A 27,452-nucleotide genomic window follows, 5' to 3' on the forward strand; every position below is an offset into this window, starting at 1 on the left:
ACTTACTTCCTTGCCAAAGAAAGATTTGACAATGCGCCCAGCATTGGACTTACGGCCTGCCAACAAGTATGTCAAGCCCCAAAAATTTCGTATGACCACGCTACAAGAGGTAATCCCCCCCTCCTAAAAAAGGGGATTACATGGCAACCTTGGATATGAAAGATGCTTATTTTCATATTTCCATGTTCCCACCGCACAGAGTATTTGCGATTCAAGGTGGACAGTCGAGACTACCCATTCAAGGTACTGCCCTTCGGGATAGCTTCAGCACCAAGGGTATTCACCAAGGTACTGGCGGTGGCGGCTGCACACCTACGCAGGGAGACAATCCCAGTGTACCCTTAACTGGACGACTGGCTCATAACGGGGGAAACCCCAGGAATTTGCAGGACAAACATTCAAAGGACTATCAACCTCCTCCACGAGTTAGGCTTCTCAATCAACGCGAAAGTCAGGCCTGGTGCCAAGCACCTCAAAACAGTTCCTAGGAGCAATCCTAGATACCCAAGAGGGGTTGACCTTTCCTTCAGAAGAAAGAATTCGGAATATACTACTGCAAATTCCGCATTATCAGTCCGGTCAACAAATAATGGTACGCAAAGCAATGCGTTTACTGGGCATGATGGCGTCATGTATTTACCTGGTCCCCCACGCGCGCCTGCGCATGCGTCCCATGCAGGAATGGTTGGCGAAACAGTGGTCTCAGGCAAGTGGTCAGTGGGACGATCTAGTTGTCGTTTCGCCAACACTGGTACAAAGCCTTCACTGGTGGACAAGAGAGAATCTCGCACAGGGGAAACCCTTTTACGATCCCGAAGTACAGGCAGTAGTCACTACAGATGCATGTCTGACGGGGTGGGGAGCTCACCATCTCCACCACACAGCTCAGGGTCTCTGGTCTCACTCAGTGGCCAAGAACCACATCAACCTGCTAGAGCTTCTGGCAGTATTCCGAGCGCTTCAGGCGTTCGAGCCCCACCTACTAAACCTGTCGGTGCAAATCCGGACGGACAGCACAACAGCCATGTTCTACCTGAACAAGCAAGGAGTGACTCGCTCGCCAAATCTGTCCAAGCTTGCCCAGAAAATCTGGATATGGGCACTCAGACGGAACATCTTCCTGTCATCACAACATGTTCCAGGGGAGCTCATTCCCTAGCGGATGCTCGGAGCAGAGACTCCCTCCCAGAGGAACACGAATGGGTTCTACACAGAGGTCGTAGAAGATCTCTTCTCTCGTGGGGTTTCCCCACTATAGACTTATTCGCCACAAGCGAAAACAGACAATGCCCAGGATTTGCATCCAGGTTCCCCCAACCAGACTCCCAGGGGAACGCCCTGTGGATGAACTGGTCAGGGATGTTTGCGTACGCTTTTCCACCAACTCCTCATCAGGAAAGTGGTGAACAAGATGAACAGAGTCCATGACGCTCGTCCTAGTTGCTCCCATGTGGGCAAGACAACTGTGGTTCCCACACCTACGCAGGATGGCGGTGTGCGAACCCATCAAACTTCCAGCCAAGTACAACCTATTGTCCCAGCACCAAGGTCAAACAGTGCACCAGCAACCCAACTCAATGAACCTGGCAGCATGGCTCCTGAAGTCATAGAGTTTGGACATCTCAATTTGCCACAGAGGTGTATGGACACCCTAAAGGAATCTAGGAAACCAAATACAAGGCACTGTTACTTTGACAAGTGGAAGAGGTTCGTTATCTGGTGCCAGAGTAGTTCAATCAACCCCGTTGATTGCACTCCTTCCACTATTGTTACATACATGCTCCACCTGCTGGATGCAGGATTGGTTTTTAACTCACTGAAAGTACACCTGGCAGCCCTGTCGGCTTACACCACTTCCCATAACAAGGTTTCGTGGTGGAGTACCAGTAGTTAAAGCCTTCATGGAAGGAGTAAAGAGACTTCACCCTCCTATTTCAAACCCACCACCAGGGTGGGACCTTAATGTGGTGCTAGCCAAGCTCATGGCCCCCCTTTCGAACCCATGCATAAAAGCAGTCTCAAACACCTGACTTATAAAACGGCCTTCTTAGTAGCTATTACTTCTATAAGAAGGGTCAGTGAAATTCAGGCTGTCAGTGCAGGATCCCTTCTTTACTGTCCATAAAGACAAACTGGTTTTACGCACACACCCTAGGTTCTCACCTAAATTTATATCAAAATTCCTTGTAAACCAGTCCATAGAGCTTCCGGCTTTCTTCCAGGACCCGCAAAGCTCGGCTGAGGTGAAACTACACACCCTAGATGTGCGTAGGGCGGTCCTCTACTATGTAAATAAACCCAGACCGCTAAGAAAAACAGATCAACTGTTTGTCTCCGTAGCTACATGCAGAGAGGGGGATCACGTCTCTAAAGGTGCCATCTCGAAGTGGATTATTAACTGTATCCAGCTGTGTTACTCACTTTCTGAAAGAACTCTGCCTTTCACGCCAAGAGCCCACTCTACTAGAAGCATTGGGGCCACTCTGGCTTTCATTGCAAATGTACCCCTTGACACCATTTGCAAAGCAGCTACTTGGAGCTCTATTCACACTTTTACTCAGCATTACTGCATTGACACCCAGATACACAAGTGGGACAAGCGGTTCTAAGACACTTATTTGCTCATGACCCTTCTCACATCCCACCTCCTTCAGGTACTGCTCGCTAATCTATGCACAGCATGCCATTTTAGCAGATTCCACAAGCCTCAGAAGGGATACATTACTCACCGTGATCATATTTCTGATGCTTGTATCTGCTTAGATTCACATGCGACCCACCCTTCCTCCCCTCTGAGAGAAGGCGCATGATGGCTTGCAGTCTTACCTTTCTGTCTATCTGCTTGGATTATCTGTACTCGCGCTACTCCTCATGCTACCTCAAGTCAGAAAAAATACAATCTGAGGATCCTAGACGCGTGAGGGATCTTGGGTACAGTGGACGTCACACTAGGGATAGTATTACTGCCACGCCCTGTAATACTCCGCAGCTTCCACTAGATGTCGGCCTATGCACAGCATGTGAATCTAAGCAGATACAAGCATCAGAAATAAGATTACGGTGAGTAATGTATTATATATATATATATATATATATATATATATATATATATATATATATATATATATATATATATATATATATATATATATATATATATATATATATATATATATATATATATATATATATATGCCGAAGGCGGTTCCACGGGATCTTCGACAATGTTCCGGGTGGCGCGGCCAGGCCTTCTGGCCAGCCTACTAAGTAGGGAGAGTGGGGTCTGGGTGGACATGCCCCTTTCTGAGAATGCCTTTCCCTTTCCTCTTTGTTCCCTGGGTCTCTTATTCACTTTCTATTTCCTCAGATATGGAGAGGACTCCATTTAGGTTTTGTCCTTCTTGTAAGGCGTAATTCCCTTGGAAGGATGAACACCATAAATGTAATCAGTGTTTGCCCCTTAATCACACGGTTTGTGCTGCTTGCAAGCTCCTGCGCCCGAAAACTTTGAAGGAGCACTGTTAAGCAGTGGGCGGCCTACAGAATGTTGCAGGCCGAGACTAGCTCTTCCGCTGCCACAACCGCCGATTGTGACGAGGGGCTGAGTGACAAGCCTCCGATTCAGAGGCGATTGACCTCTCGGCAGAGCACTCTCTCTCTCTGTCGTCTGTCCCCAGCCCTGCTAGGCAAGACTTGTGTCCTGCTATGGAGAATGCATACCCCGGCGACGAAGAATAACACGTGTTACACACTAAACACACAACCCCAGGGACGTCTGACGAAACAGTCGAAACGATCAATAGCGCCAACGGGCACACCAATAACTTCGGGCCTGCCCGCCGTCCGTCAAGACCGCCAGCCCTCCCTGCAACCGCAGAAGCGCCTTGCGACTGGGCCCTTTAAACCAAAGGGCACTGCCTCCAATATTCTGGAATCCACCGAGAAGCATCGTAAGACAGTGTCCTCGGCTGGAAAGGCCCGGGTTCTGCCGAAAGTAGTCACACAACCAGAGGCTTGAACTTTAGAACTTCCAGATGCTGAAGTGATCGAAAGCATCGCCATGATAATTTTGGCAGATTCTCACAAACGAGTCCAAGGATTACTCGAAACCCAAGGATTAGCACAAGGATTCGTCAAAATCCAGAGATTGGCTGAACGAGTTACCGAAAGGCCTACAGACAGACAAAAGGACACGCGTCAACTGTCAGAACCCCGAAAAGACTTTTCGGAAGCTCCTGAAGGGATTTCTTCGGCGTTGAAGAAATCGTTTGCAGACAGAATATCCACTACAAGAGCCCTTTCCACGCCTGGACCGCTCTGGTTCATCTGTTTCAACCAGATTAAAATTTGAAGGATGCATGGACGGGCTAGAAAGGTTTGTGGAACTATCTAAGAAGTCCACACCCAAGAGATCTAGGGAGGAAAATTCCACTCCTTCCTGTGGCTAACATGAAGAGGAATATATTCCTGACCTCACTGAGGAAGAGGCAGAAGATGAAGATCCTTTTGCCAACTCTGAGGAGGTTCATTTGGACCCCACTGACTGTTGAGGAGTAGACCCAGACCCCATTGATCCTCGCCCTTTGCAGTCACCTACTCCAACACCGGAACCTGATGCCTTGTGCTTGGACTCCCCTCCAACCACCCCCAATCGACAGGCCTCCCTGGTTGACGATCAAATGGCTTTTAACGCCATATTGAGGAAAGCAGCGGAACACTTCAACATTGCTACTCAGGAAGCCGTTCCAGGGGCTGATTTTGTGGAGGACATTTTAAAAGAACAACCACCTACCAGCCAAGCTATCTCTCCTAAATTCAATCAAGAAGTGATTGGCCCCTTCTTTATTATCACCCGCACTTACTAGAGCAGTGAATTTGAGGGTAGAGACACTTTTTCGACTCTTCCCCCTCTACATCAGGGCTCATTCTACTCCAGATTCACTGGTTGTGACAACCACCAGGAAAAGAGCAGGGGGTTCCCCCATTTACTGGGGAGGCACCCCCTGACAAGGAATTTAAGAGACTTTATGCTCCAGAGAAGAGGATCACCTCAGCAGCGGTTTACACCACTTGGATTGCAAACAATACAACTTTGCTGGCCAGCTATGCTGATGCACAATGGGCTAAGTTAGAGGAGGGCCTTCAAGAAGTCCCTGAACCGCTGCGAGCCTGTCTGCTGCTCAACAGTGGCAGAGGGTAGGCAAGTTAACCAAAGTATGCTAAAAAAAATACTTTGGATGCAGCAAAGACGGCCGGAAGGTCTTTGGCTCAGGGTACCCTCCTGAAAGACATGCATGGCTAAGGAACTCTGGCTTCAAGCTTCACTTATAAATAAACCAGTGGAGGAGACACATTTATTTGGAAAGGCAGTAGACAAAGCCCCCCCGTAACTGCAAAAAAGGAGCATGACGCCCTTAAGACTCTGGATCAGATCACCCAGAGATCTTCACAAAGAAGAGGGAGTGGGAACAGACGTTCCTTTCGTGGTCAACGTTTCCCTCAAAATCAATACGGCTCAGGAAGTAACTGGTCCCCTCCCCAAGGAACCGGCAGCATGGGAGTAATTACAGACCAGTAGGTACTAAGACAGTTGCCCACGCGTACTGTATAGAATTCTGCCAGACCCCACAGTTCAGACCGCCACAAGCAAGACGCCTGACGCCAGAACATCTGTGCATCCTGCTGCAAGAAGTCGAGACCTTGCAGGAAAAGGATGCCCTAGAGGTCATACCTCTTCTACAGGTAAACAAGGGTATTTATTCAGTGTACTTGCTTGTTAGCAAAAAGGATCTCACCATGCACCCTGTACTAGATTTGTGCCCAGCGAACAAATTTGTGAAGCCCCAAATGTTTTGTATGGTCACTCTGCAGGAGGTAATTCCCCTGCTCACATTACTTGGCAACATTGGACATGAAAGATGCATACTTTCATATATCAATGTTGGTGGCGCACAGGAAATGCCTCAGATTCATGATACAAGACCATACAAACACTATCAGGTCAAAGTACTACCCTTCGGCATAGCCTCTGCACCAAGGGTATTTACAAAGGTACTGGCAGTGGCAGCAGCACACCTGCGCAAGCAGTCCATTCCAGTTTATCCTTACCTCGACGACTGGCTCATAACAGGGGACTCCTACGAAACGTGTCTATCAAATACCCAAAGAACTATAGATCTTCTTTTCAGTCTGGGATTCTCCATTAACGAGAAGAAATCCTGATTCGAAAAAAAGGACGCCCTAGTAGTCTTTCCCTCCGAGAGGGTCCAAAACTTGTTTCAAATCCTTCAATTTGTAGCCAGTCGGGAGGTGACGGTACGCAAGGCTATGCGACTTTTGGGAATGATGGCATCATGTATTTATTTGGTTCCTCATGCGCACTTGCGCATGTGTCCAATGCAGGAGTGGCTCAACAGCCAGTGATGTCAGTCCAGCAGAGAATGAGACGATCTTTTGGTTGTCTCGCCAGCCCTCGTTCTCTCACTACGGTGGTGGTCGATGGAGAACCGCTTGAAGGGGAAATCCTTCACCACCCCTACAGTGGAGGCCACTACAAACGCATCTCTCACAGGGTGGGGAGCTCACCTGCTTCAACAGACAGCGCACAGAGTTTGGTCTTCAGACATAGCATCCAACCACATCAACCTGTTGGAACTGTTAGCACTATTCAAAGCAATGAAAGTTTTTCAGACACAACTGCAGGGAAAGACTGTCCGGATCTTCAGACAGCACCATGGCCATGTACTATCTGAAAAAGCAAGGGGGCACTCACACTCCAGGGCTGTCCAAACTGTCCCAGAACATTTGGAAGTGGGCTCTCAAACACATGTTCCAGGGGAACTCAATCTTCTGGCAGACGTACTCAGCAGAGATTTGTCGCCAACGTTTTCGCACATTGGGGCTTCCCAGAGATCGACTTGTTTGCAACTATGCAGAACGCTCAATGCCACGATTACACCTCCCAGGTACCCCCAGAACCGTTCCAGGGGGGAACAGACTCTGGATAACCTGGTCGGGGAAATTTGTTTACGCTTCCCCCGAGTCCCCAACTCAACAAGAGTGCACAGGATGCACCAGGAACCAGTCACAATGATATTGGTGGCCCCCATATGGGCCCACCAACCCTGGTTCGCTCATCTGATGGCAATGCCCCTATCTCCTTCAATGAAACTGTGTTGCCCGTAAAACCTGTTACAAGACAAAGGGGAAATGCTCCCTCATGCCCGCAAACATTGAACTTGGCGGCCTGGCTCCTGAGGTCTGAGAGTTTGGGCAACTGCAACTCCCTCAGAGATGTAGGGACATACTCAGAGAGGCAAGGACTCCTAATATTGCTATTCCAGTAAGTGGAAGCGTTTTGTCATCTGGTGCAAAAGAGAATCAACCCTATTGACTGATGCCCTACGCATAACGTTTTGTACCTGACTCACTTACTTGACTAGGCCTTGACTTCTCTAAAGGTTCACTTAGCTGCTCTTTTAGCCTACACTACTTCGCAACAAACAGTGTTGTGCTGGAAGGTACAGTTATTAAGGCTTTCATGGAGGGAGTAAAGAGAATTCACCCTCCCATTTCTAACCCAGCTCCCGGATGGGACCTAAACATGGTGTTGACTAGACTTATGGGGTCCCCTTTCGAGCCCATGCGTAAAGCAAGTCTCAAAGATCTCACCTACAAAACTGCCTTTTTAATAGCCATTACTTCCATTAGGAGAATCAGTGAACTACAAGCGGTCTCAGTTCTAGACCCCTTTGTTACAGTTCAGAGATTAGGTAGGTCTGCGCACTCACCCCAGGTTTGAGCCTGAATTCATTTCAAGGTTTCATGTGAACCAATCCATAGAACTACCAACGTTCTTTCAGAACCCCTCAAACATGGGAGAAAGCCTGCACACAATGGATGTACGCAGAGCAGTCATGTTTTACATGGAAAGAAATCGACCACTAAGAAAAACAAATCCTTTTTTTGTTTGTGACAGCAGGTAGAGAAGGAGACCCTGTCTCCAAATCTATGATCTCATGTCTAGGTGGATTGTCAAATGCATCACACTCTATTTCTCTCTTGCTAAGAGAGAACTGCCCTTCAAGCCTAGAGCGCATTCTACTTGAGGCACTGGGGCTTCCAAATCATTCATTGGAAATGTTCCCCTAGAGTCCATTTGCATAGCGGCAACCTGGAGTTCCGTACACACCTTTACAAAACACTATTGCCTAGACACTCATTATAGGTCTGATTCCCAGGTGGGACAAGCAGTACTAGGACATCTTTTCACTAATGTTCCTTCTCACAACCCACCTCCAACTCTGAGTACTGCTCGCTGGTCTATGCACAGCATGGGATTATAAACAGATTAACAAGCATCAGAAGACATGCATTACTTACCGTAAAAGCATTTCTGATGATTGTAACTGCTTAGATTCACATGCGCCCACCCTTCCTCCCCGCTCGGATGGAAGGAACAGACACGTCTTTTCTGTACTCAAGATAGTCATAGGCTCCTTCATGGCTGAACCTGAGGGACCTCGACGCATGAGGGATTTTGGGTACAATACACGTCGTGTTAGGGGTAGTGTTACAGGCACGCCCATGTCGACGTCCCCTTTAAATTCTCGAAAGACTAGATGCAGTACTCCGCGGTGACCCTTTTGTAATAGCAAAAGTTCCGGTTTGACCAGCCCACACAATTCAGACCTCTATTCACTATCTCACCCACTACATCAAATTAATTATTCCTTATTATTCACTTCCAACGTGATGCATGATCACTATATTTCTTTTTTTTAAAGTACCTGTCGTACATGTCGCCAACTCCCTAATTCTCTCACTACCATAAAGGTAGTCTTTTATGGACATTTTGTTGGACGTTCTCCAAGTTTGAACTGTGGGAACATCACCTGCAATTGACCCATTCATCATGGAGACCTGCAGATCACTGGAAAATTCTACCCATTTGACTGCAGATACATCAAACTTAGTCTGCTTGTTAGAATGCATGCCAGATACAAAGACTCCTTTCTCAGTTATCGTATAGTCGATACACCTGGCGTTCAGCCCCACCAATATGTGGGTGGCCATAACTTCAGACATATGCAGATAGGGTCTCATAAATACCAATTTGGATATTGTCTGCTGCCCCCCCCCTCCCCAGGAGAATCGTATATATTAAAGATAATTTGAAGGTCCTTGCACAGTTCCAGATGCACCATTAAAAAAATAAGGATTCAAATCCGACGAACTCTTGCCTTGAAATTATTAGAGCACAATCACTATTGCATGATTGCCAGCTCTTGGGACTATGCTCGATTTGGCCAAGGTATGTTGCAGAATATTTTTAGGTAGATCAGGATAGGCCCAACCACCCTCTAGCTCAGGGGTCTGCAACCCTAGACTCTCCAGATGTTTTGGACTAGGAATCGCTGGCCAGCATAGTCAAATGTAAGGGATCATGGAGCAACAGATCTGGAGAGCCAAACATTGCAGAGCCCTTCTCTAGGTGCTCTTACTTGATGGTCTGCAGAAAGTATTGTGGCAGTGATCAGATGTAGCAGTTATTCCATAAAGCGACTACTGTACTCAGTGCCCATAGTTCATCACTACTCCTACGTGCCCTCCCACCTCTGATATGGCTGAAACAGATGGAAAGGGACTTGGGAGCCAAGGCTGGGGCAGAGCATTTGCTGTAGTGACCACATGTAGGCTTCAAAATGCTTTTTTTGGGGGGGGGGGGTGCTTTTTCGTTTCCTGTCCTTTGCTACTTGCATATGGCACGCCTGTAGTAAGTCCTATGGACCAGGAGTACTTTAGTCCCTATGGGGAGTAACTTTTATTTCTGGCTAACACCCCAATTTCAGCGAACCAGAAACTTGGAAGTCCTTGAGGGTGTTCTGCAGACACTGAACAAAGATGACAGATCTGACTGCTTAGTGCTGCCGAAGAATTCCAACTGATGCCAACATTTGATTTCCACTCGCCTTGCTGTATATTCAACAATATAAGACCTATAAGATCCAATTGAGGAACAAAATGATATCTTAGCTGTAGGTAGCTATCCAACATTGTGCTTTTTAAATGTTTAACTATGCGACCCACCTAGCCTTTCTTAAGGTTGACCTTCATTTCTGGCTCTTCCAATCTGAGGCGCTTGTAAAGTTAACAGGCGTGCTGGGTTGGTTTCTGTCGGGTTAAATTAAAATGATCTTTACTGGCCTTAGAAAAAAGCTCATATGTGAGGCGTATACATAATGTTAATCTATATGGATTGCTGTGGGGGTTCCCTCTTCTGTCAACTGTTCAATAAATATGTGAATCTATATACTCCTGTGTCCCATCCCCTTTCCTCCATACTTGTGGGACATTCCGTCCTTTGGGATGGGACCGGAACACTTTTTAAAAAAGCATCCAAAATGTACACTTGTCATTTTAGTTTTACGCTGGGCCGCAGCATGTGACCGTAACCCTGCCTTCCTGAGCTCCACCCCATGCATCGCCCTTCAGTCCTTTTCTCTGTGCGGTTGGACGCACTTGCATCACTGGGAATATTTTTCTTTTTGTTCTCTTGTCAGTTTCACGGTCCTCTTTCCTGCGTCTGTCGGAGCGTCTGGGATTTGTGTCCTGTTCATCCTGTGAAAGTAGTTTCACAAGGGCGGATCCTCACTCTGTTTGCCTGGAGTGCTTAGGCCTGGAACACCGTTGGGACTTGTGCTTCTACTGCGACTTCCTCTGTCTGTGCAATCCAGTGTCGGCTTGTCAGGTGGGAAGAGGTGTTTCAACGCGTCCCATGACTACAACCGAACAAAGTATCTGTCTTGGAAGGTAGCTTTTTTTTATTGCGGTTACATCTGCAAGACTTGTAAGTGAGCTTCAGTCTCTTTTTCTGTGGAACAGCCATTCCTAACTTTTCATAAGGATAAGGTGGTGCTTTGCACCTACCCACCCACTCACCCTTCCTTCTTCCGAATTTCACTTGAAACAGTCTATATCTTTACCAGTCTGCTTCTCGAACCCGGTCTCTGATGCCGAAAGGGTCCTGCACAACCTTGACGTCGGGCTCTGAAGTTCTACCTCGACAAGACGAGTGTACTCGGAAGCTCTTCCCAACTATTCGTTACATTTGGTGACCCAAAAGGGAAACGGCCTCAAAAGCATCCATCTCCCGCTGGGTCACTTCATGTGTTTCCAAGGCCTACAAGGTTAAAGTCCTGCAACCAGGCATTCATGCACATCTGGTCAGGGGTAAAGCGACTGCTGTTGCCTTCCAAAATTATGTCCCTTGGGAGTCCATTGGCAAGGCGGCTACGTGGGCCTCCCCATCAGCCTCTTGCAAACATTACTGTGTCGACCTGACCTCCCGGGCGGATGCCCAATTTGGCCTGGCAGTTCTCAAGAATGTATTCCAATAAGGGAAATTTCCATCCACCCGTAATACCTATGGTCAGTGCTTGGGAATCTCTCACAAGTATGGAGGAAAGGGGGCGGGACGTAGGAGTATGATCGTTAGTCACCCTAGTGACTACTTTACTCCTAGCCCATAGTCCCCTTTCCTCCCTATGCCCGCCTGCCGTCCCCTCTAATAAGTATCCTTTATTGTTGCTTAAATGGTCTCAGACCTGGCGATAGAAAAGGAATGAAGGGCGATGTGCAGGGCAGAGCTGAGTAAGGTGGGGTTACGGTCCCGTGCGTTGACCCCACGTAAAAATAAAAGGACAAAAAAAAAATCAATTTTTTGATGCTTTTTAAAAAGGTGCTACTGTCCCATCCCAAAGGACAGAATGTCCCACAAGTATGGAGCAAAGGGGACTATGGATTAGGAGTAAGGTAGTCACTACAGTGAGTAACTTTGTCAAAATATACTAGTGCTAGAGAGCTATGCCCACAAGGAAGTATTCTTGATTTACCCACTGTAGTGACTACTTCACTCTTAATCCAATAGTCTTCTTTCCTCAGTGCAACCCTTTCTCCATCCCTGCAAATAAGAGATGATCGTTCCACCCTGGTAAAAGGACTGGCATTCGAGGTATTGAGTGCGCAAGGAGGGTCCTGTCTGGTGTATGCGCATGCATCTGCTGCTTTCCTTTTATTTTAAATTTAAGCTGTATAGCAAGCTCTGGGCCTGTCCCCTACCCATTAGTATGGAGAAGAGGGTGTTGACTAGGAATGTTTGTACTGCTCAGTTTTTGCTATCCTTGTGCAGAGGCCTCAAAATGTGCACTCCACTAGCTAGTGATAATTGACTATTGCAGAGTAAGCAATGGTGTGCTGTGTATGGAAAGAATTGAGGAGGCGATTGACTTTTTATTCCTGGCAAGTAGCTTGAAACCGACTTGTTCACTCCGGCCTGTTGCTATGTCTTGAGGGTTATTTTATTTCCACTATATAGCTTGAGGCTCTCAAGCTCGTTTTAAAAAAAAAACGAGGAGGCTAGTGCATTTAAAGTAGGATTGTCTATGCCTTCATTGCAGACAACAGTGGGAGGTGCCACTGGATTGCCGAGGCGTTGCATGAATCTTAGCTCTGCAACCACAGCTAGGACCTGACCTTTTTAATACTGCCTTTAAAGGCATCCCCAATTATTTACTGTATTCTTATCTTAAGAGTAACTTTCCTATAAGAAAATGTTAGAAGCTGAAGGGATCCTCACACGGGGCTAATGAAATTCCCATTTTTCCCTAGGGTGGTGGGTCAGCAGCGATGGGTAGCAAATGGACCCTGGTGCTGATGGAAGATTGATGCAAAAGGTTTACAGGTCGAATAGTCCAATCTTAATCTAGTCCATGGCGCTCTAGTAGATTTGATAAGTGCATGAATTGTGTGGTGATGGTTAAAAAAAAGAACTTGTTTGGAAGTGTTGCCTAATGTGTGAAGCCTAGTACCGAGAATGGTTTCTTTAAAGCGCCTCCACGCTGGATGTTCATTTGGCATCCATCTTTGGTTGAGTAACTAATTAGTCTTCCAGCAATATGTAACAAAGTGGACTCGTCATCAACACACCTGAGACAGCAGGTAAGTTATATGGGTTTATTAGCTCAATAGTACAGCAGGAAAGCATCGGCACATCCTAGCCAGCCAGCTCTCCATCTCCAACTGTCCCCCATGGAACACTATTCAGATAACACCCTGAACACTCACAGCACAGTGACCTCACCACATTCCACTGACATCACCACTGCAGGGAAGACACAGGAGGGGAGACGCTCATTACAACACTTCTCCCTCCCTTAATTTAATACAAAGGTGATCCCTATACGCAAGTACCATTCTACATGATACAAATACGCGTGGCCACCACGTATCTGCCCATCAACACCCAAACTCATGAACACGCTACCCAAACCCGAGGAACGGTCCACATGAGCCCATTCACACACCAAGGCCAACCACGAAGTACAAACACTCCACCCTCCTTAAAGGTAAAAGTGCACTGACACCACTGACACCACTGGAACTAGCTCCCCACTAAAAAAGCCTAAGCAGAAAAACAGGTGGAAATATCCTGCACAATGGAAATATAATCCTGCACAACTACTCCTGCTCAAAGGAACACAGATCCAACCTACAACAGCCTAACTACCCACTGTCGACCAAAAACTCTCAAAAGAGGAACCCACCGACATAGATTAAGGGCTGCACCTCCCTTCAACTGAACTGGATTTCAACTCGAGGAACAAAACAAAAAAAACAATAACTCCACCTACCTCAAGCTGCCCCTTGAAGCCTAGGGCCTGCCACACCCCAGTGTCCCTTAAAACGGATATACCACTAATAACCAAAACCCCTCAGTGCACCTACAACCTTCCACCCTGGTCCGCCACCGTAGGGTACCAGGGCTGCCACCCCCGGGCACTGACCCAACTCTAAAGAGCAACAACAAGCACAACTAACAACATCAGTTCCAACACCCTAAAAATATAGACAACAGCTTTACCACTACACACAAACCAACCTTCAGGTACCCAACAGCATGTGTCCGCATGCAGTAAACGTAACGTGACAACAGGACCCCTAGTCCCTACCAAATCACCAAAACACCGCTACACCAATGGGACCCCTAGTCCCTGCCCAAACACACTTACACCACAGGACCCCTAGTCCCTGCCAAACACACTTACACCACAGGACCCCTAGTCCCTGCCAAATGCATAACACCTCTACACCAGTGGAACCCCTAGTTCCTGCCACACAACACCTATACACCAGTGGGACCCCTAGTCCCTGCCAAAAACAGTACACCTCTACACACCCTGGGACCCCTGGTCCCTGCCAAAACAAAACTCCACTGCAACCATGGGACTCCTAGCACCTACTAGGCTACCACGGCGGTTACCACACACGGGCACCACCACATGCGCACAACCAAAATGCCCACTCGCACCACAACAAAAGACACACAAATGAAATCTAATCGGAGCTCATAAGTAAATGCAATGTTGAAAAGGACATAGCACCACAATAATTGTAATATTCCCCACACACTGGCGTAAGCCGCAGTGCGAAAAGTCACTACATGAAAACGAATCCTTGAAATCTTGCAACGAAGGCATGATCTTAAAAAAACAAATCCCCAAGGTATATACGAACATCCCAATGCTCCGAATAGGCTCCTTTGTTCTTTTTTTGTTTTCGATAGTCCATAGCATGTAAGCAATGAAATAACAAAAGGAACAGAATGCAAAGAAACACGAACACTTCCCTCCCCCAAGTCCCAGAAAGAAAACCCGAAATCCAGAACCACACGATTTACAACCCAAAAGGGGAAGAGACGGTAACAATGTCCCCAGATATGACCCGGACCTGCACAATAAAATGTTACAACAAAACAGTCTAAAACGAACTGTAAACTACTACATCTTCACAATTACGAGGCCACAACACGTACATTCTCTCCATACTGGCCCAATACATAACAATGAGGAGGCCACAACGAGCACACGAAACAACTCACTGGCCTTACTACTAATAAATTCAGGCAACGATGGAAATGTCCTCCTGAGACCTCCCAGCGCCGCACTCCTGTATAAGGAAATCCATGTTGTTGCGTCAAGAAACACACAGCACTCCACAGGGGCAAAGCGCTCCCCATATACAGCAACGAGATTCATACTCGCCGCGGACACTAAAGGTACAGAGTCAGAAACGAGGTTGTCAGGAACAACGTTGTCCTCACGTCGCATGCGTACTGCGCACTCAGTGCATTCCGGAATTCCCTTGCGCTTCAGTACTCTGCACAGGAACGTTCCGCAATAAAAAAAACACGTCATTCTGAAAAATACAAGGCAGAGTTCAGTTCTGCTGATTGAGTGCCAGGCATTGGATGCCAGTCCCCAGCACCTGCAGACCTGCTTCCCAGCACATTCCACGGCAGCCAACTCGCAGCCCACACACACCGCCATGAAGGATCTGCTGCTTACGGCGGTGCTCCTTGGTCCAGCAACACCGAACTCTGGGGCAATGTGTAACACCGCCCCCTGCAACAGCCCCAGACACGAACCATATGGAAAGACAACGCCTGCCAAAAGTTGCTGTTCCTCAGTGCTCTCCCACTGGGGTCACGCGCACCAAACTGCTGGACCCGGAGGCACTCTGATCATCGCAGACCTCCGCTTCAGGCAGCTTCCGAACAAATCCCTGGGCGCGAAGCCAAAGTCCTCTGGTACCTCCTGCAATACCGGGAGCAGGCTCCAAATACAAAGGAGCCTCCCACTCGCTCCAGCAGCACCCGGCCCAAGTGTTGCTCACATAGCACTAGCGGAGGTTTTAGCAGACTCGTCGCCCCGACTGCTGGACCCAGAGGCACCGTAGCTCCACAGGCCTCCGCTTCAGACAGCTGTAATAAACTCACAGGGCCTGATGCAAAATTCCACTGGTACCTCCTCGAATACCAGGACCAGGCTCCGACCTCACAGGAACCTGCTATTCGCTCCAGTACCACCCGGCCTGCTGGGCTGCAGCTCTGGTCTGGACTCCAGAGCCGCATAGCTGACTGCTTCCAAAAGGATGTGGACTTTTGGAGGGCGTTGTCCTGAGCCTCAGCTGTCCCCTCCACGACAGAATCCCATCCTCGTCGCCAGTGTAACAAAGTGGACTCGACATCAACACACCTGAGCCAGCAGGTAAGTTATATGGGTTTATTAGCTCAATAGTACAGCAGGAAAGCACTGGCATATCCTAGCTAGCCAGCTCTCTATCTCCAACTGTCCCCCATGGAACACTAGTCAGATGACAACACCCTGAACACTCAGAGCACAGTGACCTCACCACATTCCACTGACATCACCACTGCAAGGAAGACACAGGAGGGGAGACACTCATTACAACACAATACCTCATCAAAGGCAAAGCTCACTATGTCTGCATCTAAGTTTTTCCTGAACCGTTTTTATTTGGTGCATATTTCATAGCTACTATAACACGCATCCTTCCCCATTTCCCGTTTTGAAAGAGTTCACTACCATCATCGTGCCCCTGGGAGTGTTTTTTTGGCAGTGTCTTTGTGGGAGGCTGTCGGCACTCCACTTTTGAATGCTTCATGGTGGTATAGTCTTTGACTCTGTTGGGTCTTTATAAAGCCGGTGGGTTTCTTTCAGATGAGTTGGTATATCTCGGGGTTGACATTCATGAGCCTCGATCTTGTAGCAGAATGTTTAATCATTGGCACTTCATTTGACCTTTGAGTCGGGAAGTTATTAAGATTACATAACATTTAGCCACTCCCTCAATAGCCAGGACAATTTGCATAGGGAGTGTGAACAGTGGGGGAACCCCTCCCTGTCACCTGACCCTGTCATAACAACCCCCCCTCCCCTCTGGTCCTGGAAAGCTGAAACATGAAGATTGGCTTCTCATACCATCGACTCAGTAGAACATGTGACTGAGTCCTCTGGAGGTCTCGTCGCGGTTGAAGTTCCATGTGCGCAGCTAGGTGGTAATTGTCCGATAGCTTTCTTTTGTGTGCGTGGTTTGGCTTTCTTTTGTGTGTGGTTGGTCGGGGGTGGGGGTGTAAGGCAAGGGGGGGTGGAATTTATCATTGGGGAGTGCTGCTCCAGTGATCAAAAATGGCGTCCTGGCTGGTTGACTGCTGGGACTGGGGAAGTTGGGAAAAGTGCTTTCTTTTCTGATCCCTGGTGGATGTGTGGGTGCAATATTGGTGCTTGGAGGCTGCACAAGAATCTTATCAGATGCATGACGCACCTTGGTGGCAGCTGTTGATACCGCAGGCGCAAGGGCAGCTTAATCGGGGCTGCTTTTTCAATTCAGCCTAATGGTCGTGGAGCCCTGGCAGTTCATAGAAGTTACCATTGCCTGGACTGTGCACAAAGCTTATGACCGTGGGCTTGGTAAGTGGCGTTGGTCTCTTGGACTGCAATCTCCTCTGATAAGAGGATGAAGGCAAAGGGCGATTTCCACGATGAGCGAGTATGCATGTCTTGAGTATCATTGCTGCACTCCAGTAGCTGGATGAAGTGGGAAGATCCACAACCCCATAAAAGTTTAGAGCAGATTGGGTAATGAAAGGTTATCTGCAGTGGTGGGAGATGGATATCTGGACTGGCTTATGAAATTTTGCATATTTGAGGCACTTAATTGAATGCTTAAGCAGACTGGGCATGCCAAGGGTAGGTATTGAGAATCCTGATTCGCGGCCCTGCAGTCTGATAGAGACGAAGGTGCTGGAGCGGTCTCGAGGCATTGTGCTTGTAGACAAGTGGTTGTTCTGTCCTGGTGCCTCTCTGCAGGTAAGCAATGTAGTGACTCAGTAATATTGATACTTATTACTGTTGATTTTTCTTGGTTTTTATGGGGGAAAGAGACTTGTGTTTAGTGCCTGCAATCCCTTACAGTCCACTTGCCCCAGCCCCCTCTCGCACCCACCCACTCTAATGTCCTAACGCACTCCTTTACCTTTCTTGCCAGCCAACCTGTTGGACGTTCATAAAGAGTGGGGTAATTTGTTATTGTGCCTGTTTTGAGAACTTGTATAATATGGATTTGGGATTTTTTCTTTGTAAGTGGCCTGCTCATTTGAATTAATCATCTTGCATCAGGCGGGGTTGAAGTCACAGATGAAAAACCACTTAAACCATGGTTCTGTTGGCTTCTTGTGATCTCTTGAAAAACGTGCCCCTGGAAAGGTGGTGCTTGGTTCTGGAGTGCAGATTTACTTCGCTGAGGCGCCTTCTTCCTGGCTTCTGGGAAGATGCGTTTTTTCTTTTCAATTTGCCATGCCAGCTTCCCAACAGTTTGTGTTTTTGTGAGCCCTTATTGCAATGTTGGAACAATGCTACAAGGGCTCACAAAAACCCAGAGAAACTGGGGCAACTGGCATGACGGTTTCAAACAAGAATCCCCCAGTGATGGAAAGAATTTACAAAAGCACTCTGGGCCTAGGAAGTTTATAGTGTTAGCAGTAGCCAGGGCTTCCCTTAATTTATTCCTGTCTCACAGTAGTTACTGGCAGAGTAGTCTGCACCCCTCTCAGGGGGGGTGTAGTGTTGGGTGCAAATAATTACACAAAGCACACAAAGGAATGTTAACTTGCTTCTGAAAACACAAAAGTTGTGCATGAACCAACCTACGTTCGGAGGCGGGGGAGGGGAGAGTTTCCAGTACTCCAGATTAGTGTTAAACAGTAAAGTGATCCCAAAAGAACATAATTGAAACAAGTATACAATCATTCTTAAGATGTCTAGATAGTTTGCATATGGAAAACGGGACAAAGCCAATATTTCACGCCCATTTACAGTACTGTCCAAAGTTACCAACTTTGGGAGGCAGATGCAGGGGAGGTGATTTTCGGGCAGATGCCGACAAGGGACATTTGGAGCGGAGGTCTGAACCAAAGGTGTGGCCCTGGAATAAGAATTTGATGCAGCCATTCGTTTTGGGAATTCCCAGGGCAAAGGTCTGCAAGAGGAGTCCAAAGCACTGAAGGAAGGAACAAGTGACTGATTTAGAGCATGAAGGCACCCTGATTCCTAAAGGCAGCAAAGCCTCTGATGGCAAAGATTCAAATGATGTGGACTAGGTTTAAAAACTCAGTTGAGGTAACTTTCGCAATGATGGGCTGAGCTGAGCTGCATATTAACAATATTCTGGGGAAAGTTAGAAGCATGGGGTATAGACCAATCACTCCTGTACTTCATCAAAGCACTTATAGTGGCACCGAGGTTAGGGTGAGATTGTCTCAGAAAGGGGGGCTTGTCGAGTCCGCTCGGCACCATACAGGAGTTTAAACAGGGATGCCCTTTGGCCCCCTTATTATAAAACTTGTATACATCTGAGCTACCCTTGGTGCTTGGAGCGATTGAGAATCATCTGCCATGGGATGGGACGGGCCCATGTCTATTCTATGCAGACGATGGTGATCTTAGACCGTACACCGCTAGGTCTGCAGCATTCACCCAATGCCCTAGATACCTTTGCAGGCAATCACAGCCTCCACCTGAATGATTTGCGGGAAAGCAGCATATGGAGCTCCTTCTTTTAAATGGAGGTTGGGGGGAGTGAAGCTAGAGCAGGATACTCAGTATAGGTACTTGGGAGTCCCCATTAGACCTTGTCTTGACATATTTGGCAGTGGGGATCTCAAACGGGGCATTCAGCACCTGGCCATCCTTAGAAAATGTTATTCTTATGCCCACCAGGCTTTCACACTTGATCAAGTCCTACCTGGTAAAACTGCATCTCCCCATGTTGGTATGATTTTATTTGTGCTGCCCGCCTTCAAACGCTTCTCATTTTAGAATACACAGGGCCATGGGCGTGCCGACCTGTAGGCGAAAGGCTATGCAGATTATGCTCTATACAGGTGGAAACTGCATGCCATATTTTGACTGTGTGGTGCACAGAGTATAACAGGGCCTATAGTGAAGTTAGCTCCTATTCCTCAGATCAATTCTGGGAAACAATATTTGATGCTGAATCTCTGGTGACCACTGCGGCAGAATTTTTATGTATGGCAACAGGCAGCCAGGAAACTGACCCTGGATTGGTAAGCCCCTGTTGGATCGATTCTTCTGTTTTCCTTTTTAATGATATTTTAATACTTGTATACTGTATGCTTTACTCAATAGAATAATTACGAGTAGTCAAAAGGTACTAACTGTATCCAAATGCACAAATAAAAAATAAAAATACTGACCCTTTGGGAAAGGTCTGTTTATGCTCTGGTGAGTACTGCAGGGCTGGCCAATGGAGATTATTCGGAGGAAAGTTGGACTTGATGAATCTAGTGATGGAGCAAGTAATTTTGGACAGAAAACCGTGCTGTCCAATCTCCAGCAACAACAATGTGCTCTTGCCTTTGGGAAAGTGATTCACACGACCAAGAGCATCCAGTGCACCCACAAAAGCTGCAGATGAGGATCAGACTGCCTGCTGGTTCAAGGGGAGTGATGCAGAGGATGGGTTGTCTCTGTTAGTAAAGGAGCAGAGCTTTCTCATTCAGGAGTCCAGCAACTGAGCCTCAGCGCCCCAGTCTTCCTCTCAGTAAACCGGATCAGTTGATGTAGTTGACTGACGATCCACAGATTGGGCCATGACTCAAACCTTTCAATCCCAACCCATGCATCTTTCAGCTATTTGTCAACCTCCAAATTGGTGGTCAACTTTACCTTTGTTTTATTCTCGAAGGAATATAATTTCAGGCATTTGGAAGATCCTCAACCAGCTAAACCTAAATCCATTCAGTCAGGGAAGCATTTGTGGTCCTTGTAAATTCTTCAGAACCCAGACCATGGACAGGTCACAGGACCTTTAGAAAAAAACAATCTGGCAGCCATTTTGCTCATGAGCAAATTAGTTGCCACTAGCCTGCAAATCTGATATTGTGTGGATGACAACCTGCTCTGGGACACAAAGGCAGCGCATGCGTTGAGCTGCAGTCTTCAGTTATACATTGGAAAAAGCCTCACAGAACACACACATGGGTCCAGTTCCATATAGTAGGGAGCTAGCAAAGTTGGCCAAAAGGAAACCAAAAGTATTTCCTGACCATGTAATGCCCCACTGTGCCCGATCCATGCCAACTTGTGAAGGGTGAGCCTAGCATCACTCGAAATTGGGCATCGGGTCATTAGTTTCCCTTCACATTCCCTCTTGGAGAATGTTTACCCCGATGTTGGCATGTCTAGAACAATTGCTAGATTGCACAAGTCCTTGTATTTGAGGATTTGGTTACATAGGCACTTTTCTTTTATTTTTTTGTGTGCCGTTCTGCACCACTGCCGTTTCTTCAGGGCTGCTTCACTCACCTACTTAATGTCGTTGTTTGAAAATACTAGACCAAAAGACCAGGTCACTTCCTAATGGATTGAAATTAATCGGAGGATGTGAGGTCTTGTATATTGGATGGAATTGAAGCAGCACATCGTTTGACTTGAGTGTAAGTGGTTTCTGTCAATGTCCTCCATACATTTTTCTGCGACTTCCTGTACTGGCACCAGCCTTTCTGAGTAGGTTGTCTTCTCCATCACTGTGGACTGGCAGCACTGCGCTCAACCCTCGTCAGTGTTGTACAGGCCAGTGCTGGAGGGCCCTGGCCAATTGAAGCACCCCCAGAGCAGTTTGCCCACCTGCCTTTATGCTCAGCCTGTTTGTGATGTTTTTTCCAGTGGAGGTCACCTTAATCTGAGTAGGTGACTCAACTCCCTACTATTTCAATGGCCCACCACTACAGTTTGACTCCACCTTTACTGACCATTCACCCAACATAAACCTACGACTTAAACCAGTGGGAACTCACTAGACCTATGCCTATCTGATGCCTTCACTATTGACACCCCTCCCTCAGATTATTCAGTGCTTAATCATCTCTTCCCCCACCAATCACCAAGGGAAAGTTCAAACCTGGCTTGTGGAACCATACGTTGACCAAACAAAGTACTCCTTCTAAACCCCCTCGCCTTCTGTTGCCCATTCTATCAAACAAGCCTTCAATGGCCTTAACATCGACTATCACTTGCTTGCTCCTTCACCTCCACCATAAATTACCCCCAATGATCTAACAGCTCAAAACCTCCACTTGCCTCCACATGTGGTGCTGGGTGAAGACTGCTCCCCCCCACTGCCCTCAGACTCCTTGCTAACCCTACTGCTCTTGACTCATCCAAAGTAGTTTACTACATTGACCTTATATCCACTCTGCTCTCACCCTTGGACTTTCCATGATCCTCCACGCTTTGCTCTCTGCTCCCAGATGCATATACCAACTGATGACTTTGCCTATTAATTGTCCCAAGTCACTAAGATAACATACACCTTGTTCACACTTCCTCTCCCTCCTCCAACACCCTACCCCATTCACTTTAATTATTTTCACACTAAACTCTCATACCTTGCCTCCACTTTGCTAATATATACTGTGCTCCTGCTGCGCATCCCCCTTTGCACCATGAACAAAGCTTGCACCAGTCACTACCTCTTGCCTTGTCGATATTCAACCTTTTATCTCTTCAACCTTTCAAGGTGTTTTCCCTGCTCGGTATGAAATAAGCCACCCCACATAATTGTAAAGAACTGCTGACACGAACAGTACTACCTCCTACAGACCTGTCTCTGCCCCACTACTGAAGTCCTTAAGTGAGTTGCTTTGTAAAGTATTGCCTGTTACAGCATGAAATACGCTCTGCTTCAGAAACCAAATGTGAGGGGGATTTATCAAAATGACTCTTAACCATGATAGGGTTGTTACTCTTTAGCGATGAGAATGCTGCAAACACGCTATGCAACTGCCTCTGTGTGAGCGGTCTTGCCTGTGATACGTTCGGTTTTCGAAGACCAAGGTTTTATGGGTCAATTGTATGCAGAGTCTGCCTTGATGGTGGACAGAGCAGTCCGAAATGCATTGGCCATATATTCTGCCTACTCATTATGAAGCAATGTGAATAAGAGACCAGACCGCTTTACGGAAAAAGCCAAGCTTTATTTGTTATATTGGGAATACTGTATGAATATTTATATTTACTAAGGTGCAGCAAAGCACTGGAGGGGATCCCCCAATTTCTTTGCGTCTTACCCACGTCTATATCTTTCTGACCTGCCCATTTCTCTCCTTTCTGCTTGATATTAATCCAATTTGGAACACCCCCAGTCTTGGGCAGTGGATCCTCCCTTCAAACAATCTTTCCTGTTTCAGGGACCCTGCACTCAATTGAGTGTCCTCGTACTTCTCGACCACGTGCCCTGCATCTCTTGGAATCAAAACACACCCTCCACAGGAAAGGTGTCCGACAGGATCGCTCCTTGTCCCACGCCTCATCACTTTACATCGCCTCACTAGGCAAACTAGCATCCTTTGCTTTACACTGCCACCTATTTGCTGATGACACCCATATCTTCTCCTTTCCCATTTTAACCGCTAACCACTCTAAACTCATTGCCAGCTGCCTCACAGCCCTCCCACAATGGATGGCGATAACTATAGAACCCAAAATCCTTTTTCTCCTTTCCTCCAATGACAACCCCACCCTCTATTACCCTCATTCCTTCATCCAAGGCTTGCAACTTTGAGATCCTCTTTGACAGTTCATTACCGCTACTTTTTAACATCAAACCTCCATCTTGCTCATCTCAAGTTTCGTACTAGACAAACCTTTGTCTCACCTCTCAACCAAGCACTCCACTTCGACACATGCACCTTCTACTTCCTCCACTTACTGTCGCCATGCTAGATGGACATTCAAAATGGTTCTAACGTTCCTACTTCTACTCTGCAAAGCTATCCATGGTCTTGCTCACCTGTTGACCCTTTCTATTCAATGTACTTCCACAATTCAGACTGTCCTGCAAAAGGGTATTGGGGATATTTTGGTACTAAAGTTCTTGAGCTTTTTCATCTGGGGTAGCTCGTCCATAATGGGTGAGGGGGCGTCGACCCACCAGTGGAGCAGCAGCATACCCAGCCGTGCAAGCTCAATGAGCCATGCAAGGCTGGGGGCGTTTGCTTCCCCAGCCTAGCATGGCTCATAGGAAATGCTGGCTGGGTAACTGCATGTATGTATGTGCGAGGAGGCGTTTCTGCGCCTCCTCACACATAGACCGTGCAGGCTGGAGTGGGCCTACGGACCGATGCTCAGGCCCCTTGCATGCATGAGCAGGAACCAGGAAACTTCCTGATACCTGTTCATGCTTACAGGGGGCTGGAGCGCTGTAACCTCAGCACCCGCGGCAGAAAGTACATTTGTTTATGTTAATCTTTTTTTTATTTAAATTGTGTATGGATGCGTGCATGCTTGTTAGGTGAATGTATGATGGTGGCTGGTGGATGCTGGTGTGAATGAGTGCTTTCTGTGTGTTTTTGTAAATGTGTGTGTGCATGTTATTTAAATGTGTATGCTTGTGTCTTGATTGAGTTCATGATGGATGTTTGTGCGAATGAAACGGTGCTTGCTCTGTATGTTGTGTACATGTGTTCAAATGTGTATGGATTCGTTTATGCTGGTCTTTTGAGTGAGTTGCATGATTGGTGCTTGTGACTGTGAATGAGACAGCGAGTACTTGCTGTGTATAAGTGTGTGTGGGGGTATGTTTGTGCTGGTCAGAGGATTTCTGTGAGTGGGGATAGGTTTGTACAACAAAGCAAAAACAAAGAGGTGATGGCTGGAAGGTTTAGAATGAATCTTACCCTCTGGCATTGCTCTGGGCAACCCTCCACCAGGGGTCTGCAACCTTTGGCTCCCAGATGTGTTTGGACTACCATTCCTATCCGGCCTGTACAGCATAGTCAATGTCAGGAGATCATGGGAGTTGTAGTCCGAAACATCTGGAGAGCCACAGGTTGCAGACCCCTGCTCCAGACGATCGTTCTTCGCTTGCCAAGCCATTACAGAAGGGGAAAGACCATATGCAAAGGCTTGGTCCCACCCTAAAACAGGTGTCGGCTGGGCCTAGAGACCCAAGCTGCTACTCACTGATGAGGCCCAACAAGGCCGAAACATGTTTGGGGGATGCTTGTGGTCTCGTGCAGAAGGGATGTGACCTAGCAGTTCGGGCTGGACTGCCCCTTTTGGGGTGGGACCAAGACTGATTTGCATATGGTCTTTCCCCTTCTGTAATGACTGCTTGGCAGGCGAAGAACGATGGTCTGGAGGGTTGCCCAGAGCAATGCCGGAGGTAAATATTTATTCTAAATATTCCAGCCATCACCTTTGTTTTCGGTTTGTACAACAAAGGCATTTTAAAAATACATTTGTTGCACAAATCCCCCCACCCGCAAAAATAAGATCTCCGTCTGAGGTGCTGTGTGGCCCAGGGATGGTATTTATTTTTTAACTGGACATCTATGATGGATGTCTAGCAGAAAATAACATACCTGCCCCGATAATCTAGCACCTTGCATACACACATAACCACATTGATTGTGTGCATGTGTGAGGAGCTCAGGACCCATGGGACAGGCGTGTCATTTTTTTACTGGGCATCTGATAGATGGGCAGTAAAGAAAATTCCTTACCCCAGTGCCCCCCCAGCGCCTCACAATCACACCTAATCACATATTATTGTGATTATGTCTGACTGCAAGGCGCTGGCACACCAGGGAGCAGGCATTGCATGTTTTACTGAGCATGGTTGATAAAGCAGGCATGGTAAGTGCTATTATGTAGCTACGCTGGCATTTCAATGCAGCCAGTTCAGTCATTTTGTATTGTGGTATGACATTTTGTATTGGGCATCTTTGATAAAGCAAGCATGATAAGTGTTATGTAGCTCGACTGGCATTTTAGAACAGCCAGTTTGGACACGTTTTCATACTTTGGCATGCATTTATAATGGTAAAGCCAACTGGAGTATGTTCCTACATGGGGATACTGTGATATAGTTGCAGAACAAACATGGGTATGTTTTCTTATTACTGGCATCATCCACAAAGCAAACGGGAGTATGTCCTTATGTGGCAATCCTTTTTTCCCCTGAAGTATTAAAGTGCCGGCTGGTATTGCTGATACAGAAAACGTAAGCAGTAAAAGGTGGCAGTAAACTCTTCTCAAATGTATTCTTTAAAATCCATAACTCATCTGTGCAGTTTGGTGATCTGACACCCCCCACCCTCTGCTTGCTCCAACAATACAAGTACACGTTAATGAGTTTCCGCAGTCATGGAATCTTGATGCACTCAGTTAATTGTGCCCTTTTGAACATTGCAACTAATGGCATAATCCAAATTGCCCTGAGACTGTTCATCTGCTCCCGTACTTGGTCCCCTGCAAAGAGGCATCTCGGAGTTGGCACATAACCTCATTGCTGCCTTCAAAGGTCACCCACAAACCTGCTTTGCCAATACAAAGATGCACAAAACACTGCAGCAAAGATCATCCACAAATGTGATAGTTAAATAACTGTACAGAACTTTGTGGCTCAAGTTAACTTTTGAGCCTTGTCCGGTCTATTGTTTATTTTCCTTTACTTAACCATCCTAGTTCCTGAATCACCCTCAGCTTTCAGCAATGATCGATGACCGAGACGAGGATACTTTGAGCTACATGACAAACCTGCAGGTAAGGAAAGCCTGCTTCAATCCGGAGGTAAGTGGGCTTTGCATGGTTAGCCTTTTCAAATCTGATGTCCTGATGGGGATGCTGTGGCTGCTTCCTCCAGAAAGATGTAATGACGGGTCATTGTCCTCTTCCTCTTGGGATGTTTGAGACCGGCTCCAATCGTAGCTTGGTCAGATCTACTGTCTTGGGAATGTCTTCCCCGGGTGGGAACTAGTGCCATAGTCTGCTCTCTGTTCGTTTAATATAGCCCTTCTCCAGTCAGTGCTAGTGTAGTCTATTTCTATCCTTTTGGGTTGTAGGTTTGCTCATCAAAGCTAGTGCCATGGTCCATAGTAGGTTGGATGGTGGCTGCTTATTCAGTCAACTAGATGCCAGTATCACGTTCCAAAATAATATCATATTTTTGGATTATGTACACCTCATTCAAGCAAGTCATCGAACCCCTGGGAAGGTATGGCGCTAATGTAGCTTGTATATGGTCTGTAGGAGCTACTTGGCGTGGACCTGCTTCCATGACCTAGCTGTACATGCAAGCTTTACTCGGTCTGCCTCATCTTCAGGATCTTTTTCTTCTCTACACCAGGTCGAAGATTTTACACACATGAAATCAAGCTGCAAAATCAAGTTCTACTTCAGTGGGAATCCATATTTCCAGAACGAGGTCATTGTGAAGGAATTTCAGTGCGGTTCTTCAGGTGAGCAGATGTTTCATGCACTAGCATGATTGGTAATTGCAAAGCTAGTCTCAGAAGTGCAGAGTGCTGGGCCCTGCTTTAGGTGTTCTGTGTTGGGTTAATTTACTCTTAATGGTGGGATGTGTATGGAAGAAACTGCATCCAAGCCTTGTCCGGGCCTCATGCATGCCATCCAATACATTGGCAGTAAAAGAAAACTGTAGCTCTGTGCCGCCTAGTCACCACATTGATGGCCATTGTTCCCCCTGAATGCATTTTGGGGGACTCAAAA

General features: G+C 47.0%; 1 protein-coding gene across 2 annotated transcripts in view; it reads left to right on the forward strand.

Annotated features, from left to right (window-relative positions):
- The window catches only part of LOC138567250 (protein SET-like), a 321,007-nt gene that overhangs the window by 64,096 nt on the left and 229,459 nt on the right, over nt 1–27,452 (forward strand). The window contains exons 2-3 of one of the 2 annotated variants that reach the window (XM_069645263.1): nt 26,409–26,486; nt 27,070–27,181. In XM_069645263.1, the coding sequence (XP_069501364.1) occupies nt 26,409–26,486; nt 27,070–27,181 (190 nt within the window). Of the gene's footprint in view, nt 1–26,408; nt 26,514–27,069; nt 27,182–27,452 lie in introns of both variants that reach the window. The other variant, XM_069645262.1, reaches the window with a different exon arrangement.

This window comes from Ambystoma mexicanum, chromosome 2p (genome assembly GCF_040938575.1).
Source record: "Ambystoma mexicanum isolate Mex_15411 chromosome 2p, UKY_AmexF1_1, whole genome shotgun sequence".
Lineage (NCBI taxonomy): Eukaryota > Metazoa > Chordata > Amphibia > Caudata > Ambystomatidae > Ambystoma > Ambystoma mexicanum.